General features: G+C 48.6%; 1 protein-coding gene across 22 annotated transcripts in view; it reads left to right on the top strand.

Moving 5' to 3' along the window:
* CACNA1D (calcium voltage-gated channel subunit alpha1 D) overlaps window positions 1-18,787 on the top strand; it is a 375,944-nt gene extending 357,157 nt beyond the window's left edge. For 17 of the 22 annotated variants that reach the window (XM_060203128.1, XM_060203122.1, XM_060203120.1 and 14 more), the window contains 8 exons: window positions 3,733-3,849; window positions 4,660-5,027; window positions 6,207-6,233; window positions 7,647-7,796; window positions 10,312-10,475; window positions 12,960-13,081; window positions 14,337-14,657; window positions 16,643-18,787. In XM_060203128.1, coding sequence (XP_060059111.1) covers window positions 3,733-3,849; window positions 4,660-5,027; window positions 6,207-6,233; window positions 7,647-7,796; window positions 10,312-10,475; window positions 12,960-13,081; window positions 14,337-14,657; window positions 16,643-16,942 — 1,569 coding nt within the window. In that variant the 3' untranslated portion in view covers window positions 16,943-18,787. Of the gene's footprint in view, window positions 1-3,732; window positions 3,850-4,659; window positions 5,028-6,206; window positions 6,234-7,646; window positions 7,797-10,311; window positions 10,476-12,959; window positions 13,082-14,336; window positions 14,658-16,642 lie in introns of those variants that run through there. The other 5 variants (XM_060203112.1, XM_060203123.1, XR_009552983.1 and 2 more) reach the window with 3 other exon arrangements.
* The last annotated feature ends 250 nt before the right edge of the window (window positions 18,788-19,037 follow it).

Here is a 19,037-nt window from a genome sequence, read left to right as displayed (position 1 = left end):
TAGATTTGATCAGCAAAGGGCAACCCTCAGAATAACTTACTGGGGGTGGGGGAGGTTCCAGCTGACTTTTCGGTGAGGATCGGCACTGCTGTGTATGACTCACAGAGTGTAGTCGTGCTCATAATTCTGTCCCTTAATATATAACTCCAGGACTCTGCCTGGTGGACACAAAGGCCACATCGTCACATTTTCCCTTTGAGAAAAACAATGGTACAGTCAGGGGTGTACCCTCTTTGCTTGTGTGTGCAGCAGGGAGGTGGGTGGGACAGCTCACAGAGCAGCAGGTGTGTTCTCTGGAGTGTTGTCTCTGGTTCTTTCTCATGGAGCTAGACTAAAGCCACCCCCTCCGGCTAGGGAGCAGCTGGCTCCTGCCAAAAGGGTTAACTGGCCTCTGGTGAGCTAGCTGTGCAGGACCATCCCTGGCAGACCAAGCCCTGCCAGTGATGGAGACCAGGCTCTCTGCTCAGACAGGGTACTAGGGCAGGAACGCAGAAGGCTGGCACTCATCCGAAGATGAATGGCCTGGCCCCATCCCAACTGGAGACTCGCCTCTCATATCTCTACTGTTACAGCGTAGGTTGAGTATGGGCTGGCGGGCATTTAAACATGCTTTGTGTGGTTCCAAGATCTGGCAGGTGACTGGCAGGTCACTAATGGCACTAAGTTAAGGGAGGCTGGCTTCTAAAGCATCTCAGATGCACCAGGTAGGACAAACTGAATCCTGGAGGTGGGCAAGAGGAAGAAGGTTCACGTTCCATAGAATGGTATGATTTAACGCTTTTGCTTCAGGCATGTCCACAGAGTCTCATTGCTTTGATCGTTCAATCTATCAAATTCCAGTTAACTGGTGTCTAACTGGGGTTTTAAAGCTGGGGTCAACAGGCAAAGTATCATATTTCTTTTTTTTTTTTAACTATTTATGATAATACCTAGCATTGGAGAAAAAAATCAACCAGAAACTAGGTTTTGTTCTGTTTAATATTTTATATAGTCAGACATCTTAAATCCATGAGATTTCTCTTTTATAGTGATTTCATGTTGATTTGAAACCTTGTTCTACTGTGATGTTAATGGAATGACTTTCTATGGCTTTTGTTGTGTGGTTTTCAGTGCTGGTACCACATTTCAAATTAAAACAGCATTTTGTTGTTAGGGGCAGACATAGTCACAAAATGTGAAAGAACAGATCATTTACTAATTGTGAAAGTGTTTATTTCAAGAAAAAATGTTCTTTTTTAGGGCTGTGGGGGGAGAAAGTAATTTTTCTCAAGAGGTTAAGATAGTTTTCTGCACTTGGGGGGATTGGAACTTGTGCCTATGAAATTTTTTTGGAGCAGCCTAAACTATCCTTTTAGCTTGATCTGTGTGCTAGAAAATTTTCCTTATCATGTTTTGTGATATGTAATAAATTCAGGGTGCTGTGCGTAAGCTTTGTTTCAAATCAAGTTTGGGAACATCTGTGTCCCTCACTCCCAAATGTGGCAGACACCCCACCCTCTGTACCTCCGACCCTACTTGTCACCCCCATCCAGTCCCATATAAAAGAGAAAAGTCAGTCCCTGACTCTTAGAAGGTGGTTTTTTTTTCTACTTGGAAATTGCAAAAATATAATCATGATTTCTAAACCTCTGTTTCTGTGTCTGAGAAGAGCCATGTTTGCTCCCTCTCTCTCCTCCTGTGATGTCTCTTTAATGAACATGTTATCCTTATTTGTCTTTGGAAATAGCATCTCGGGCCACTGCTCACCTTTCTTCATGGTTTATGTCGCCAACAAGTTCTCTGTCCTGTGTCTGCTCACTGCACTTCCCTAATCTTGTGTATCATTGAAGACATGCTGGAGACCGTTTTGTTTGTTTGTTTTATTATACAACCATGTTATCTGTGTATTTCAGTGAACTGTCAACCCACCAACAGAGGGTGATGTTACAAAAAAAAGATTTATCCAAATAAATAGTTTTCTATTTCTTTTAATTACACCTGGTCCCAGCAGTTGAATGACATTAGTAAGCAGGGCTCTCTGGTGTTGTCTACACTGTGGGGCTGTTCTTGGTCTGGAGAGCCCTGTAAATGTGAATAGAGTTGCGGTATTGACCTGGGGGTGTTGTTGACTTGGTACATTGTCATTCGTGTTTATCTTGGGGCAATGGCAGCACGGGTGACAGACCTGGTCTTTCCTTGGTTGGGAGCCCAGTAATAAATCAGACCTTTCAGCCTGGAGAGCCAGAAGCAGACAGTGAAGCCTGAAGCCTCAGGAGAGTTGCCTTTGTGTCATTTCCATAATAAGGATGGCAGGTGGGTCTGCCTCCCAGCCTGCTGGAGCTCCAGCTCAGATGTGCTGGGCTGGGGAATCTAAGAGAAAGTGAGTACATGCATGCAGGTGTGTGTGTGTGTGTGTGTGTGTGTGTGTGTGTGTGTGTGTGTGTGTGTGTGTGTACCCACCTTGTGTCTGGAGCCAGTGCACCCTCACATTGTCCTGGCATCAGTCCCAGGCACTGTACCTATCTCCCCTGTAGGAATCACAACCCCCCTTACCCCTACTCCCAGCCTTCTAGAAGCCCTAAGACTGGCTTCAGGCTGCTCTCCTCTATAGACCTACTACTTCTCTGTTCAGAGAATGGTCAAGTCCAACCCAGCCTGGTGTGTCTGAGCTTGGTGCTTCTATGGGGCACCTCTTGGGGAGGCAGGGGACTTAATTGTTTTATATTCTGTATTAGCATTCCATTGCTGAGGGAATGGAAGTAGGGGAGAGAAACACAGCTGGATGTCAGATACTCCCCAAGCCCCTAGGGCCTGCCAGCTGGAGTACGGACTGCCCACAAATGGTGTGCTGCCCTCTCAGCACTGGCAGCAGGGCCTCAGCCATGGGAATAGAGCGGAAGTGCCTCTGTCAAATACATGCCTTTTCATGGGAAGGAATAAAGAGGTAGCTTTGTCCCTGTTAGCCTTTGTACCAGTGTGCTGTTCCTCTACAATTGGTCATCAAGCATCAGGGCTAGTGACTGCCCCTACCTATTGCCCAGAAGCACCTCAAGGGGCTCTCTCGAGAAGTCAGGAATAATGGCAAAGCTTCTTCCAGGTTGTTTCAAGGGTGTTGGTGAAGGATGAGGAAGGCCCGCTGGGAGGGCCATGGGGAGATGCAGAGTACTTTTAAGAGACCTGATGGGGTGTCTGGATAGACCTGGCATGTCTGGGCCTGACTCTGTGCAGCACAGCTGGTAATGGAGGCTTGCCCTGCATAGCAGCCCAGATTATGTGTGCGGCTGTCTGTTCAAGTGCTTGATTGTGCTGTGCTGTGGTGCGTCGTGTCACCCCTTTAATCCCATGGTTTTGTGACAAAACCAGCTACCTTGGTGACTGCTTGGTGTGCCTGCCCTCCAGCCCCTGTCATCCTGGACACAGCCAGCTGGTCCCTGTCACCCTCCCCAGTCTGCTTCTCACATTCCTCTAGGGCTCTGGGAGGTGGCACCCTGCATGTAGCCTTGGCCACAGCAGACCCTGGCACTGGGCACTTCCCTGCAGGTGAGAGTGTTTGCAAAAGGAGGTTGCTGGGCCCAGGCCTCCCACCCTATGATCTGCCTAAGTCCCCATGACTGAGGAGACTCCCTCCATTGTGTTCCCTATGTGCCTTTGGAGAAACCTTGGCTTCTGGTCAGGCAGGAGCAGAGCTGGGCCCCAGGCTGGCCTCAGGACACTCTTGCTGTCTAATTCATGTTGCCGTTTCCCTCAATCCAGGCGGGATTAAGGACACTGCATGACATTGGGCCAGAAATCCGGCGGGCTATCTCCTGTGACTTGCAAGACGATGAGTCTGAGGACAGGAAACGAGAAGAAGAAGAAGATGTGTTCAAAGTAATTATCCCACACTTGGCTGCACATTGGCTGCTCACAAATAGTGGGGCAAGATTCCAGTTTGGGCAGTCAGTGATCCGAGAGGGCCAGGAGGATGATGCCCACCTGCTCCAGGGCCTTCCAAGGGTCTGTGACCCCTGCCTTCCTCCTACAGGCCCCTGCAGTAGAGCTAGGCTTGCCCCTCCTTTTCCCATGGGCTGGCGTGGCGGCCTTGGAGGAGCTTGGCCACTGCCACTGGCCCCACTCAACCCTATCTCCACATCCCCAACCCCCTGGGGTCAGCTTTCTGATCTTCAGCCAGCCTCAGTCCCCACCCCCCCAGCTCCCTAGAGAGCGTGCCTACTGCCCACCAGCCTGCTGGACTCGACTCGGAGCGACCAGAAGAGCACCCCCTCGAGTGGCAGCCCACGAGCTGGCTCCCAGCTCAGCAATCGGTAACCTTCCTCCTTCCAAAGGGAACCAGTGGCCACACAGACACATGTATCCCGATCACTGAGACCCTCAGAATGTCTGTCATCCAGGGTTCCTCCTCTGGAGCTTACATAGAAATTGTCTTGTCTTTCATGTAGTAAAAGAAAGAAGGAAAGAAAGACAGAAAGGAAGAAAGAAAGAAGGAAAGAAAGGAAGGAAGGAAGAAAGAAAAAAAGAGAAAGGAAGGAAGGAGAGAAAGAAAGGAAAGGAAGAAAGAAAGAAAAGAAAGAAAGAAAGAAAGAAAGAAAGAAAGAAAGAGGGAAAAAAATTACCTGACGTAGCTAGCCTGCCTCAGATACCTTGTTAAATTACCTGGTGTTGTCTCCCATTATTTTGCAGAGAAATGGTGCCCTGCTTGGAAACCATGTCAATCATGTTAATAGTGATAGGAGAGATTCCCTTCAGCAGACCAATACCACCCACCGTCCCCTGCATGTCCAAAGGCCTGCAATGCCACCTGCAAGTGATACTGAGCAACCGCTGTTTCCTCCAGCAGGGAATTCGGTGTGTCATAACCATCATAACCGTAATTCCATAGGGAAGCAAGCGCCCAGCTCAACCAATGCCAATCTCAATAATGCCAATATGTCCAAAGCTGCCCCTGGAAAGCGGCCCAGCATTGGGACCCTTGAGCAGGTGTCTGGAAATGGGCATCATTCTTCCCACAAGCATGACTGTGAGCCTCAAAGAAGGGCCAGTATTAAAAGGTAAACAAAGTGTGTGGGAGAAGGGGAACGAGGGGGTTTCCATAGTTTCTCCCCCAGGCAGAGTGTTCTCACTACTCTAGCCTGACAGAGGCATCAGCATCAGGCCTGGGAATGCTGCAAGTCTGTGGCCTTTTCAAGCTGTGTCACACAAGGAGCTTAAGCAACCAGGTCTCTGTCCAGCTGGGTGGAATGACCTGTATAACAGCAGCAGCTATAAGCCTTTCCTTTTCCCCACTGACAAGGCTGATGAGCTTCTTCTCTTTTTACTATTTATTTATTGGATAGAGACAGAAACTGAGATGGAAGAAGGAGATAAAGAGGGAGAGAGAGGGAGTCCGGCGGTAGCGCATTGGGTTAAGCACACATGGCACAAAGCGCAAGGACCAGTGTAAGGATCCTGGTCCGAGCCCCTGGGTCCCCACCTGCAGGGGAGTCACTTCACAAGTGGTGAGATAGGTCTGCAGGTGTCAATCTTTCTCTCTCCCTCTCTGTCTTCCTCTCCTCTCTCCATTTCTCTCTGTCCTATCCAACAAGGACGACATCAGTAACAACAACAATAATAACTACAACAATAAAACAACAAGGGCAACAAAAGGGAAAATAAATAAATAAATAAATATAATAAAAATAATATGAAAAAGAGGGAGAAAGAGAGACAGCTGCAGCACTACTTCACTGCTTATGACGCTTCCTCCCTGCAGGTGGGAACCAGGGGATTGAACCCGGGTCCTTGTGCATGGTAATGTGCCCTCTGTTGAGTGCACTATCACCCAGCCCTGGTGAGCTCTTTCTATAGGGTGCTAGATAATAAACATTTAAGGTTCTGAACACCATATAGTGTCAGTTGGAGCTATTTCATCCTGCCAATATGTGTGCAAAACAGCCCAGCCAAGACGTGGAAAGGCACGTGTGCATGTCCCTGTCATACTTTCTGTATGAATACAGAAATGGGGACTTCATATAGTCACACAGAATGAGATATTTTTCTTGATTTTTAAGGACATTTTTTGTAATACCTGTAGCCCATGGGCCATACAAGAACAAGTAGCACCCCCACTTGACCTCTGACCCATGATTTTATGCCCCCAGGTCTAGAGAGTAGCCTGATGACTTGCCTTTAGTCTGTTGGAAATGCCTAATTTTTCTCTCCTCCCTCCTTCCTATGCCTTTCCTGGATAGAACCCGCTATTATGAAACTTATATTAGGTACGTGGTCACTGCCTGTGTCTGCATATTAACTGCTGTGTGTTCAGTCTTATGGCCTGGCCTTTCTGAATGCTGATAAGAGAAATAATCAGAGAAAATCAACTGGTATATCAGAGCTCAAGGACTCTGGGTACAGACAGTCACTTCTTTGAAAGCAAAGGACATGTAGATTCAAACCTGCATAGACTGTTACCACCTGGAGATTCAGATGTCTGTGCCTAGTGCCCTGGTGTCCACAGCTCCACAAAACAACAGGCTCCACAGCTAGCCTGTGGCACCACAGTGGCTGTTGTTTGGGCTCAGGCCTTAGGCATGGACTTGGTAAAAGCAAGCCCCAGCCTACTGAAGCTTAGGGATCAGCCTGTCTCTGTGCCCCCCTGCAGCCCCAGAAACATACAGTATGTCCCAGTATGTTGAATTGGCTTGTGCTATGGGAGAAATGGTCACTTTGTCAAGGACAGGGAGCTTTGGTCCCCTTGTTAAACCAGAGACCAGGAGTGGCATAAGTGAGAGGAAGAGGGGAGAGGGAAGAACTCAGAGGAAGTACAGACTTCTCTTCGTTGTTTTGTGGTTTTGTTTGTTTGTTTATTACTACCAGGGTTATTGCTGCAGCTCCATGCCTAGACAATGAATTTACTGCTTCTGGTGGCCACTTTTTTCTTTTTTAAAAAATTTATTTATTTTTTGATAGGCCCAAAGAGGGAGAGAGAAAGAGAGACATCTGCAGTACTGCTTTACCACTTATAAAGCTTTCCCACTGCAGATGGGAAATGGGGGCTTGAACCCAGGTCACTGAACATGTACTCTTAACTGGGTGTGCCACTGTCCCCTAGACCTCTTTTTGGTCATAGATGATATCACAGAACTTGGCTAGTTTACTGGAGAGAGAGCCCAGGACAAACAGGAACAGGTGGGGGTGGGAGATGATGACAGTCCTGGGGTTGGCAGTCTTTGCGAGCTGGGCAGACATTATACATGAGAGTCTCCTGTGGACCCAAAGCTTGTGTCACCCTTGAGTGGGGGGCAGAGCAGAGGGCTAGGGAGACCATCTTCTTCCCAGGACTTCCTGTCACTGCAGGCCTGCTCTGCTCACCTGATCACATCTACACCTTTGGCTCTGTGGTCTCTGGGTGGGTGGTTTAGCAAACATGTTATGCAGGGTTCTGAGAAAGATGCCCCCTCCTGGTGTGTGCATGTCACATACATACATGTACACACACTTGTACACACACAAGTGTGTACCTAAACACACACACATACACACAGGACACCATTGCCAAAGGCACTCACAGCCCACTTGAGAGAGGTGCTTGGGGAGAAAGGTCAGCACTGGGCCAGGGCCTGGGGCCACAGACAAAGGCCAAAGGCTTGTATGCAGCCTGCCAAGTACTCAGCCCTCCCTCCTGCCTCCAGGTCTGACTCAGGAGATGAGCAGTTCCCAACAATTTGCCGGGAAGACCCTGAGATCCAGGGCTGCTTCAGAGATGCCTACTGCCTGGTGGAGCAGGAGTATTTCAGCAGCGAGGAGTGCTACGACGAGGACAGCTCACCCACTGGGAGCAGGTGAGGCCTTGCCCACTCTACCATCCCGGACCCAGGCGCCACTCCAGCTGCGCTCAGGATACCAGACAAGGGACACGGAATGGCCAGGGGAGGAGGGATGGAAGTGGGGCTTCAGCCCAGAGTGTTGCAGGTGATGCTGGTCTCCAACTATGGAAAGTCCCAGGACCACCCGATTATTCCTGGGAGAATTCCGTCATGGAGTCTTCTTGAGAAGAATCATAAGCAACTCTATGATCACGTATATAAAGCATAAACTCTTTATTACAAAGATGAGAGGTAGAAGTCATGTAAAAGAATATTAAGGTACAGTGAAAGCTCATGAGATAGAGACCAGGAGAATCATGGAGAAACAAATCAAAAAGGCCAACCCATGCATTTTTCTTTCTCTTAAATTCCTGACCTTTGAAATACCTGGGGTTTTGGCATCCCATTGGTCCACTGAGGTCACTTGTCTTTCCTGTTGGGTTACAGTTTCATAGGTGTGGTTACCATCCTAAAACTCTTTTTTTTTTTCTGCCTCCAGGGTTATCACTGGGGCTCAGTTATAACACTATGAATCCACTGCTCTTGGGAGGCCATTTTTGCCATTTAGTTGCCCTTATTGTTGCTCTTGTTGTGGTTATTATTGTTATTGTTATAGCTGTTGTTGTTGTTGAATAGCACAGAGAGAAATGGAGAGAGGAGGGGATGACAGAGAGGAGGAGAGAAAGACAGATACCTGTAGACCTGCTTCACCACTTGTGAAGCAACTCCCCTGCAGGTGGGGAGCTGGGGGCTTGAACTGGGATCTTACTCTAGTCCTAGTGCTTTGCCATATGCACTTAACTTGCTGCGCTACTGCCTAGCCCCCCTTCCTAAAACTCTTACCATGTAAACAGTGCTTCCTTTGTGCTCTCAAAAATTGTCCTACTATTTCCAGTGTTACTTTTAATTTCTTCCCCATTGGTATGGAGAAAGGTGATAATATAAAATAAAATGACCATGTTCTGGTGACTTGGGGCTTCAAGCCGCCTGCCCTTCAGAACACAACAGCAGAGAGAAAAACGGATGGAGAGGAGTAGAGCAGGAGCCCTTTACAAGGCCTCAGAACACACATTCAACTGTCCTAAGAGCTTTAGAAGCCTCAGTGGAATCTGCCTTATATTAGAGGGCTGTTCCCCTCAAATCCATCTCCTGAAAGGTGCTCTCTCACTTTCTTCCTTTCACTCTGTTGCTCTTTTTTTTTTTTTTTTTTTTGGCCTCCAGGGTATTGCTGGGGCTCAGTGCCTGCACTACAAATATACTGCTCGTGGAGGCCATGTTTTCCATTTTGTTGCCCTTGCCATTGCCCTTGTTATTGTTGCCATTGCTATTGTTATTGGATAAGACAGAGAGAATTTGAGAGAGGAGAGGAAGACAGAGAGGGGGAGAGAAAAATAGACACCTGCAGACCTGCTTCACTGCTTGTGAAGCAGCTCCTCTGCAGGTGGGGAGCCAGGGACTTGAACCAGGATCCTTATGCCAGTCCTTGCACTTTGCACCATGTGCACTTAACCCACTGCACTACTGTCTAGCCCCCCGACAGGCTCGCCACACAGTAGTGCAGCCCATATATAACTCTGTCGGGTTCTTTACTGGCAGTGCTGTACTCGGTCCTCCCCCTGCTTTCTAGGGGACCCTCCTGGGGATGAGGGGTGTGGAGTCAGACCTGTATGTAGTCAGTGTCTCCTCATGCTCCCAGCCCACTTTTTGAGGTTGAAGTGACTGCATTAGGATCTATAGCAGGCCACGCAGGAAGCAAGTAAAGGTCACCTCCCCCTTTTCTGTAAATCACGTGTCACCTGGAACTGGTGGCCCTCATGAGAATATGTGGCATTTCTGATAATGGAACTGTCTGTGCACTTTCTTCAAGGGGTGGGGTCCGTAGTCACCAATTCTGAGTGTCCCTGCTCAGGGCCTTACTTATGTCATGTGTTTGCATCTCAGAAGCCCTTCTTCCCATTCTGCTGGTATGATCACAACCCCTCTCCAAGGCCCCACTCCAGAACCTTGCTTCTTTCTTACCCCAGTGGACTTGGAAGAATTTAGAGGTCCCAACCCAGTCCCTCCCTTCCATTTCCAACTTCTCCAGCTCTGTGTCTTTGTGGATTTGCTAAGCAGACAGGAATTATGCCTCATGCATATTTGCACCCAGGTGTCTGGCCTGGCACCTTGATGAAGGTGGGCAATCCTGGAGGACCTCAAGGGAGAAGTGAATAGGGCAGTCTAAATTATAGGGCATCTGCAGCTCACTTCTGACCCAGGCCCACCAGCACATTGCTTACCCCAGGCTTCTAGCCTGATTCTCCCTCCAGTGTCCTTTGGCCAATTTTTGGAACCTTCTGTGGAACTGAGGACTGCCTTGTTCTCCAGTGGTCCTTCTGTGCAAGGGAAGTGGGGAGAGGCCTAGAAGCCTATGCCTGTCAGAGGCAGGGAATAGGGCTGGTGACCTGAGAGCTCCTGTGTCTTAACTCTCATTCCTGGCCTTGTGGATCAGGCACAACTATGGCTACTACAACAGATACCTGGGCAACAGCACTGACTTCGAGCGGCCCCGAGGCTACCACCACCCGCAGGGCTTCTGGGAGGACGAGGACACACCAGTGTGCTATGACTCCCAGAGGTCTCCCCGGAGACGCCTTCTACCTCCTACCCCAACGTGTGAGTGAGACCTGATGCTTTCATTTAGGGTGGTGTCCCCCCAATCCCATAACAGAACATTGTGCCTTCCCCCCACCCCAGATCTGGACTTTCTGTGTTTATGTTTGTTTATTTTTATTGCCAGCAGGGTAATCACTGGGGCTCAGTACCTGCATGATGAATCCACTGTTCCAGGAAGTCATTTTTACCTTTTCTTCCTTTCTCTTCCTTTCTTCTTTCCTTCCTTCCTATCTTTCCCTCCTTTTCTTCTTTCTCCTTCCTTCCTTCTTTCTTTCCTTCCTTCCTTCCTTTCTTCAATTCTTCTTTCTTCTCTTTTCTATTTGATAAGATGTAGAGAAGTTGAGAGGGAATGGGGAGACAGGAAGAGAGAAAGACACCTGCAGCATTGCTGTAGTGCTTGTGAAGCTTCCCTCCTGCACATGGGGACTGGAATCAGGGCCTTGCTTTCAATGAAGTGCTCCACTGCCCACACCCAGTGTAATTTATTTTATCTGCTTTGCTGCTCATTAGTTCAAACTGTGGGTGAGAAGAACAGGGGCTCCCCAGCCTACATTCTCAGCTCCCTAGGGGCTGCCTCCTTACTCACAGGTGGACCAAATGACTGATGTACATGGGCCCTTTTTCTTTTATCTCAGCTTTCTTGTCTCATCCCTGGGGTTACCCAGTACAAAAATCAAGGGTGGGTAGAGCATGGCTGGATTATGAGAAATTGTACTGAGCTTAAAAAGAGAGGCCCTCGGAAGTGACCCATGACCACCTGTGAGGGACCATACTCCTGGGCATTGTGCCCTATGAAGCCACAAGCTCTGGACCATTTGTTTTGACTCAATCTGTCTGTGAGCTTCTTTCTGTTCCTCGTAGCTGGCCTTGTTTGTTTTGGTCTTCAGCATTAGAGAAATGAAGTCTTTGCCCATAAAAGAGCTGGTTGAACTGATAGGACACTAGCTAGTCACAGTATTTTCCACTGAGGTACAAGCCCTGGCATACCTGAGGTGTGGTGGCTTCCTTTAGATTGTCTGGCCGCAGACAATCTCTGGGGGGAGAAATTCTATAGATACTGAAATACTGTTTCTTTAACTGGGTGCTGATTATTTTTAAATTGTTTTTGTGGTTATTTTAGATAGACAGAAAAAGAGTGAAAGAGACCAAAGCAGTGGGGCCTGGGGAGATAGCATAATAGTTATGCAAACAGACTCTTAGGCCTGGAGCTCTGAGGTCCCAGATTCGAACCCCCTTACTACCATAAGCCAGAACTGAGCAGTGCTCTGGTGAAAGTAGTAGTAGTAATAATAATAATAATAATAATATAAATGAAAACTAAATTTTTTTAAAAAGCAAGAAAGACCAAAGCACTGACTGAATGACGCTTCTTTCCATGCACTGGGACTGGACTTAAATCTGGCTAATGGCAAAGCAGTGCATTATCTAGGTGAGCTATTTTGCTAGCCCTTATTTTGTTTTTTAAGATTTTACTTATTAACGAGAGAGAGGAGGAGGAGGAGAAAGAAAGAAGATGAGAAACAGAGCATCACTGTGGCACAAGCAATGCTGGAAATAGAGCCCAGGACCTCAAGCTTTAAAAATCTAATGCTCTCCACACTGCAATACCTCCTAGGCTGCAAAAGATACTTATTTACAAAGAATTTCCTAGGGGTCAGGTGGTGGCACACCAGGTTAAGCCCACATAGTATTATGAAGTGCAAGGACCTATATGAGGATCTGGGTTGGAGTTCCTGGTTCTCCACCTGCAGGGATGTCACTTCACAAGCGGTGAAGCAGGTGTCTGTCTTTCTTTCCTCCTTTCTATCTTCCCTTCTCTCAGTTTCTATTCTATCAAAAAAAAAAAAAAACAGGAAAAAATGGCTGCCAGGAACAGCAGATTTGTAGTGCTACCACTGAGCCCCAGGGATAACCCTGGAGGCAAAAAAAAAAAAAGTTTCCCCATCTCCCATGTAGAGGGAGGCATACTTGTGGTTGTTTTTCCTAGGGTGGAGGGGGCTTCCAGTAAATACCAGAAGACCTGCTACAGATTTTTTTTTCTTTCATTATAGAGAGAAAGGGCAGGGGAAGGAGAAAGAACCAGAGCATCACTCTGGCAACTCCAACTCTGAGTCACATGCTTGAAAGTACAAAACTAACTGCTGTGCTACCTCCTGGGCCTCCAGACAAATTCGAAAAGACCCCACCTGTTCTTTTTTAAATCATTTCATTGTGGGGAGGGGTTAATGGTTTACAGTATAAGTGGCTAAGAAAGCTGTAGTATAGATACACAATGGAATACCACTTGTGCTTTGTAAAGACACCACTGGCTGGGCTTCTTGCTTTCCAAAGTCCTGAAACCTTACTTGCTGATTCTACACCATGGATGATTTCTGTCTTTTTCCTGGTCCCCCTGATGAACACATGATGCATTCTAGCCCCCCAGGGACCCAGAGTCCTGGCAGAGAAGTGGCTTCACAGGTGTGTGCTGTTTTGTCTTCTTAGCCCACCGGAGATCCTCCTTCAACTTTGAGTGCCTACGTCGCCAGAGCAGCCAGGAGGAGGCCCCACCATCCCCTGCCTTCCCACAGCGCACAGCGCTGCCTCTACACCTCATGCAACAGCAGGTGAGCCAGCCCATCCTGCAAGGGGGGGGCCCACTGGCAGGATTCCCCCCTTCACATGGGAGAAGAGGACCTGGATGCATGGCCTCCACACCATGTAATGTGACTTGAGTTGCTCTGAGAGCCTTCCTTTCTTTATTTCTTCCTTCTCCTTTGTTCCTTCTCTTTCTTCCTTCTCTTTCTTTCTTTCTTTCTTTCCTCCTTTCCCTCTTTCTCTATTTTCTTCTTTTCCCAAAGGTTTATTTACTCATTTATGAGAGGGGGGGAAGAGAAAACTAGAGCATCACTTTGGCATGTGTGATACTAGGGATAAAAACTTAGGGCTCTATACTTGGGAGTCCAATGCTTTATTCATTGTGCTCCTTACCCCACATTGAAGGGGGAATCAGCTCCCAAAGTCAAGGAGTGACCAGTCCAAGGGGAGCTAGGGACAGGATGTGGGAGAGAATGGAAGAATCAAACCCATTCTCAGGGTCCATGCTTCAAGGACAGAACTTGGGTTTTCTTTCTGTAGAAAACACTTTGGAGATGTGTGTGTGTGTGTGTGTGTGTGTGTGTGTGTGTGTGCGCGCACACGCTGGGGTATAGTTGCACTGTACAACAAGCCCCTACCTCCTTATAAATCTGCAGCACCAGCTCCCTGAGACTGGTTATACTGAAGACGCCCCTCTCAGGCCCCTCTGTCACCTTTACACAGCCACCCCCTCTTTTGATGGCCCTTTTCTGTCCTGTTTTATTGTGGTAGAACAAACCTTTGTTTGTTTACTTGGCTTTTTCTCAGGTTGTATTTTTAAGTATTTACTTATTTATCGGGGGGATAGGGGATAGAGAGCCACAGCATCACTCTGGGCACATGCAATACCGAGGATCAGGTAACTCAGGACCTCAGACTCAACAGTCCAACACTTTACTCACTACACTACCTCCCAAGCCATGGCAGGACAAACCTTGGGGAGGACCAGGCTTTCAAATGCCACAAACCCTGCCAGGGGTAAAAGTGCCTGTCTCCTTCCCATGCCTGTTTGTCTGGACCTCCTCCTCTGGCAGTCATGGCAGCTTGACCACAGCCCTTCCCTGTCCCAAGCCTGGGCTTCAGTGTCCCCCTTTGCCCATATGCCTCAGTGAGACTAGCAGAAGACTTGGGGTTCAACCTATTGCCTCAGAATGGATGCCATGCTCTCACTGTTCAAACCCTCTGGTGCCCCTACTCCCTCTTCTCCCTCTCACCCCGCCCCCCCCCCCCCCACGCGCACCACAGATCATGGCAGTTGCTGGCCTGGATTCGAGTAAAGCCCAGAAGTACTCACCGAGCCACTCTACTCGCTCATGGGCCACCCCTCCGGCAACACCACCGTACCGGGACTGGACACCATGCTACACCCCCCTGATCCAGGTGGAGCGCTCAGAGGCCCCCGACCAGGTCAATGGCAGCCTACCGTCCCTGCACCGCAGCTCATGGTACACAGATGAGCCCGGCATCTCCTATCGGACTTTCACTCCAGCCAGCCTCACTGTCCCCAGCAGCTTCTGCAACAAGAACAGCGACAAGCAGAGGAGCGCCGACAGCTTGGTGGAGGCAGTGAGTGTATGGGGGGGGATGGGCAGGAGGACAGGGTCCATGCAGAGAAGGAGTGAGACTGTGCAGAGTGGGTCCTGGGGGCAGAGGGTCCTGGAGCGACCCTGGACACTGCTCATGCTTTAACTACTCAGTGATGTTCTTGGTGTGGATATAAAAACCAGCCACAAGGGGGCCTTGTACTATGTGCAAGGACCCAGGTTCAAGCTCACCTGCAGGGATGCTTCATGAGTGGTAAAGCTGGCCTGCAGGTGTCTATCTTTCTCACCCCCCCCCTCTCTCTTTCTCTCTCTTTCACTTGCTCCCTCTCCCTCTCAGTTTCTCTTTGTCCTCTTACATAAAATGGGGGGAAAGAAAAATAAAAAGCTACCAGGAGCAGTGGATTCTTAAGTGTAGGTACCAAGCCCCAGTGATAACCCTGGAGGCAAAAATAAATAAAACAAATAAATTAAATAAAATAAAACCAATCATTGGGGGACAGGCAGTGGTGCTACTGGTACATCACACACATTATGATGCACAAGGACCTGAGTTTGAGCCCTCATTCCACACCTACATAGGGGATACTTCACAAGAAGTGAAGCAGGTCTGCAGGTGTCTGGCTTTCTCTATCCCTTTATATCCCCCCCAATTTTCTCTGTTCTATATAAAAATAGAAATAAAAAAAATAAAAATAGAAAGGAAAAAAGGGGGGACAGTGGCTGCCAGGAGGTAGATTCATAGTGCTTGCACCAAGCCCCAGTGATAACCCTGGTGGCAACTAAAAAAACAAAACAAGCCAACAACAACAAATAGCCACCACTAAGCCTCCCAAATAGGTTGCACTTATATATAACTCTGTGCTGCTCCAATAGACACTAACACGTTTCCCCTGGTGGAGTCCCACTGTGTTGAACTCAGTGTTATTGATGTTTAGCAAAGTCCAGGTTCTTTACAGCAGCAGCCCGTAACTGTGTAAGAGCTCGAAGACCCTAGGTGGCCAGAGTCCCAAGAGTGTATCACACCATTTATTAGTGATTGAGGTGGTTTTGCCATCCTCCCTCCCAAAAGCCATAGATGGCCACACCTAGGACTGTGGGGGAGGTGGGCTTAAAAGCCAGGGAGGCCCCCTTAGTAGTAAATGTGGCAGAGGTCAGATCAGCAGAGTCCCTCCGCTCAGTGCAGGTAAGTGGACAGTTTATTAAACGAATAGTATAATCAAGCAAGCAATTGAGTGAGTAAGCAAGCAGGGCCACAACAGTATAATAAGCTCCAAAGACACAGGAGCCAGTCTCAGAGGAGCTCTGGGGGCTGCATGTATAGTTCTCTACTCATTCATTCTCTTATCTATATTCCCTGGTCGAAGTAGGTGCTCATAAGTTAGTCTTGGTCCAGTTTGATAGCCTTAAAAGTCCTGGTGTATCTGTGGACTCATAGCACAGGGGTCCCACATTCTACCAGCCGAAGTAACCCCCTGGCCTTCTTGTGCCTGTGCACAGGAGTTTCCCATTCTGCAAGCTGGTGTGGCCCCTGGTCTTGTAGTGGAGCCCCTGCATTCTCCCTGTTCTTTCCCTACCACTGGTAACTCAGCTTCAGAACTCTTTGAATTTGGTATCTGATGTATTTCAATGAGAAAAAAATGCTTCAGCTATATCCTCAGAACTCATTGCCAGGGGGTTCTTGCAGGGATGTGGAGGGTGGGGGCAGAGGCGTACGAGAAGGGGTACTTACAAGACTGAGGGCAAGAGTAGCAGGTCAGGGGCCTCCAGGGTCACGTTGTAGCCACGTTAGGGTTTTGCCCCGCCTGGCAGGATGGAGCATTTCTGCAGGCAGTGCCTCCTCCCCATCCTCTGTGCACTGGGCTTGGGACAAGTAGGCGGATAACTGGCAGGTCCCTGCCCTGAGTTCCTCCCTACACCAGGGCCAGTTGCTGTGCCAGTCATTGAGTGCTCATCTGCCTTCTAGAACTCCTGGAGGGCACACCTGTCACTGAACCTTGTCCCCTACAGGTCCTGATATCTGAAGGTTTGGGGCGCTATGCACGGGACCCAAAGTTTGTGTCAGCCACAAAGTACGAGATTGCGGATGCCTGTGACCTCACCATTGATGAGATGGAGAGTGCGGCCAGCAGCCTGCTGAACGGGACCATGCATGGCCGGGCCCCTGGGGGCCTGGGGTCTGGCATTGGCTGCCACTGCCTGGACTATGAGCTGCAGGACTTTGGGCCAGGCTATAGTGACGAAGAGCCTGAGCCTGGGAGGGAGGAGGAGGACCTAGCAGATGAGATGATTTGCATTACCACCCTGTAGCCCCACACCACACCCCTAAAAGGGGGATAGGCTGGCTCTGGCCTCAGGTAGGGTGCCAGAGAAGCCAGGGGACAAGTGCCTCATAGTTAGGAGCATTTAGGCACTAGCTCAGAGTCCATGTTCAACTTGACTTGTGTACAAGTGATGTCACTCCTCAAGGAAGCCATAAACCTGGCAGAAGATGGCTGAGCACCCTGTGCTCCACCCCAGCTTGGGGACACAGCAGGTCCAGCCCCCCTCTTGGAGAGGACTAGCTCCAAGGAGGTTGGACAGACCTGGGCCACTTGTCCAGGGTGCCCAGGGCCTCTCCTACCCACCCACAGGGACAGTGGGGAAGGGTCCAGGTGATGGCAGCCACCACGCCTGTGTCATTACCTCAGCCGTAGGTCTAGCATATCAGACACTCACTGGGCCCAGCATATCCACCTTTCAATCCTTTGCCCCCCCCCCCCCCAGACAGACTGCTTCCTGATGCCCGTCCAGTTGTGCTGACATATGCAGAGTGTGTGTGTGTGTGTGTGTGTGTGTGTGTGTGTGTGTGTGTCCCCATGTCAGACCGGCCTGCCTGCCACCATCCTGGAAGGGGAGCAGGGCCTTGTTGCTGAGGTCACCTGTCCTGGGACACCAGTTTACACAGGACAGAATACGGCCCCGATGGTTGGCTTTCTGACCTCTGGGCTGAGAGAGTCCGTAAACTGGAAAGAGAATGCACTCACAACCAGGTAAACTCAGTGATGCTTGTTTGTTTAAAACTATAGATATCCTGTACAGGACCTGTAACATACTCAACTTTGTATTTGTAAAGAGATGGTCTATATTTTGTAATTATTGTAGCGTATTTGAACTGCAGCAATATTCATGGCTCCTAATAATGGTAGTCTCACCCCCCCAGCCTCCCCAGACAATGAAATCTAGAAATTAGTATTTTTACCAGGAATATACAGAAGTAGGAGGGGGGAAAATAATAAGAGCCATTCCTTACTTATTCAGTAAAGATCTCTGAGGGTGGGAGGGGATAAATTTTTGAGTTTGAAAGGATATACTTTGGAGATTTTCTTGTAAAGTCTGTTGAGTCACTTTATGCCAGATCTACCAGGTGGCTCTTGGTAGTCCTGCCTTTGAGATGGGAGTTCTGTGCTTTGCTCCATTATGCATCATAATATCTTTTCTTCTGTTTTCCTTTGCTAACCAACCCCTACTGAGTTCCTGATAGAGGAGGGCAAGCCAGCTGCTTTAGTTTTCTCTCCTCTCCTTCCCTCCCCAAGATGCTTTTGCCTCTCTGCAAAATGAAACTGCACAGGGGAAGAGGTACCTCTGCTCTGGTCCTCCTGGGACTGGTGACAGAGGGTCTGTCATCCGGAGGGCTAGAATGTTGGGGTCTTGTACAAATCGTATTGTTGCCTTTTTCCAAAACCTTGCTGTACTGTGTGTTCTCTTTGAGGGCTTTTATATGCAATCGAATGAGGGCTGAAGTTTTCACAGGAAGGCACTCGCAGTCTGTCCTTCCCAGTGAAAACCCACTCTGGATCATTAAAGCCATTCAGGCTTCCTTTTTCTTTCAGAGAATCATGCTGATATCATTAAGTAACCTTGGCAGGGATTCCCTGCTACCAAAAATAGTAGCAATTTTGGGTTCAAAAACTTTAAATGTGACATAGACAACCTTTTTTTTCTTTGTAAATAACAACACTTTGTTATAAAGCCTTCCAAACCTCTTCTTAAAAACATTCTTATTCCAGATCCAGGCAAAAAAAAAAAAATTGCAGGTTTGTAAATGATTATTTCCTGACAGATTCTTTTTTATTAAAATGCAAAACATTCTTCAGAATAAACTGTGTACTATGTGTATTGTGTTGGGGAGCTGGTATTTGTTGGAGAGAGCTTCCTTGTGGTGGTGGGGGTGGTGGAGGGGAGGGAAGGGGTTGGCAGTGGGAAAAGCAGTTCTGTTGCTTCAGAACTGTTCCTTGTCCCAGGGGCTAGGTCCTCAGATGCTGAAGGTACCTTGGTTCTGCTAAAGCCTAAACCACCGTCCTTAAACCACTGTCCTCACCCTCCTGGGCTCTGCACTTCTCATTGAGCACTGGTCCTCCTGTGT

The sequence above is a fragment of the Erinaceus europaeus genome, chromosome 12, assembly GCF_950295315.1.
Source record: "Erinaceus europaeus chromosome 12, mEriEur2.1, whole genome shotgun sequence".
Lineage (NCBI taxonomy): Eukaryota > Metazoa > Chordata > Mammalia > Eulipotyphla > Erinaceidae > Erinaceus > Erinaceus europaeus.
The sequence above is the reverse complement of the archived record's forward strand: the minus strand, read 5'-3'. Positions and strand labels throughout refer to the sequence as shown.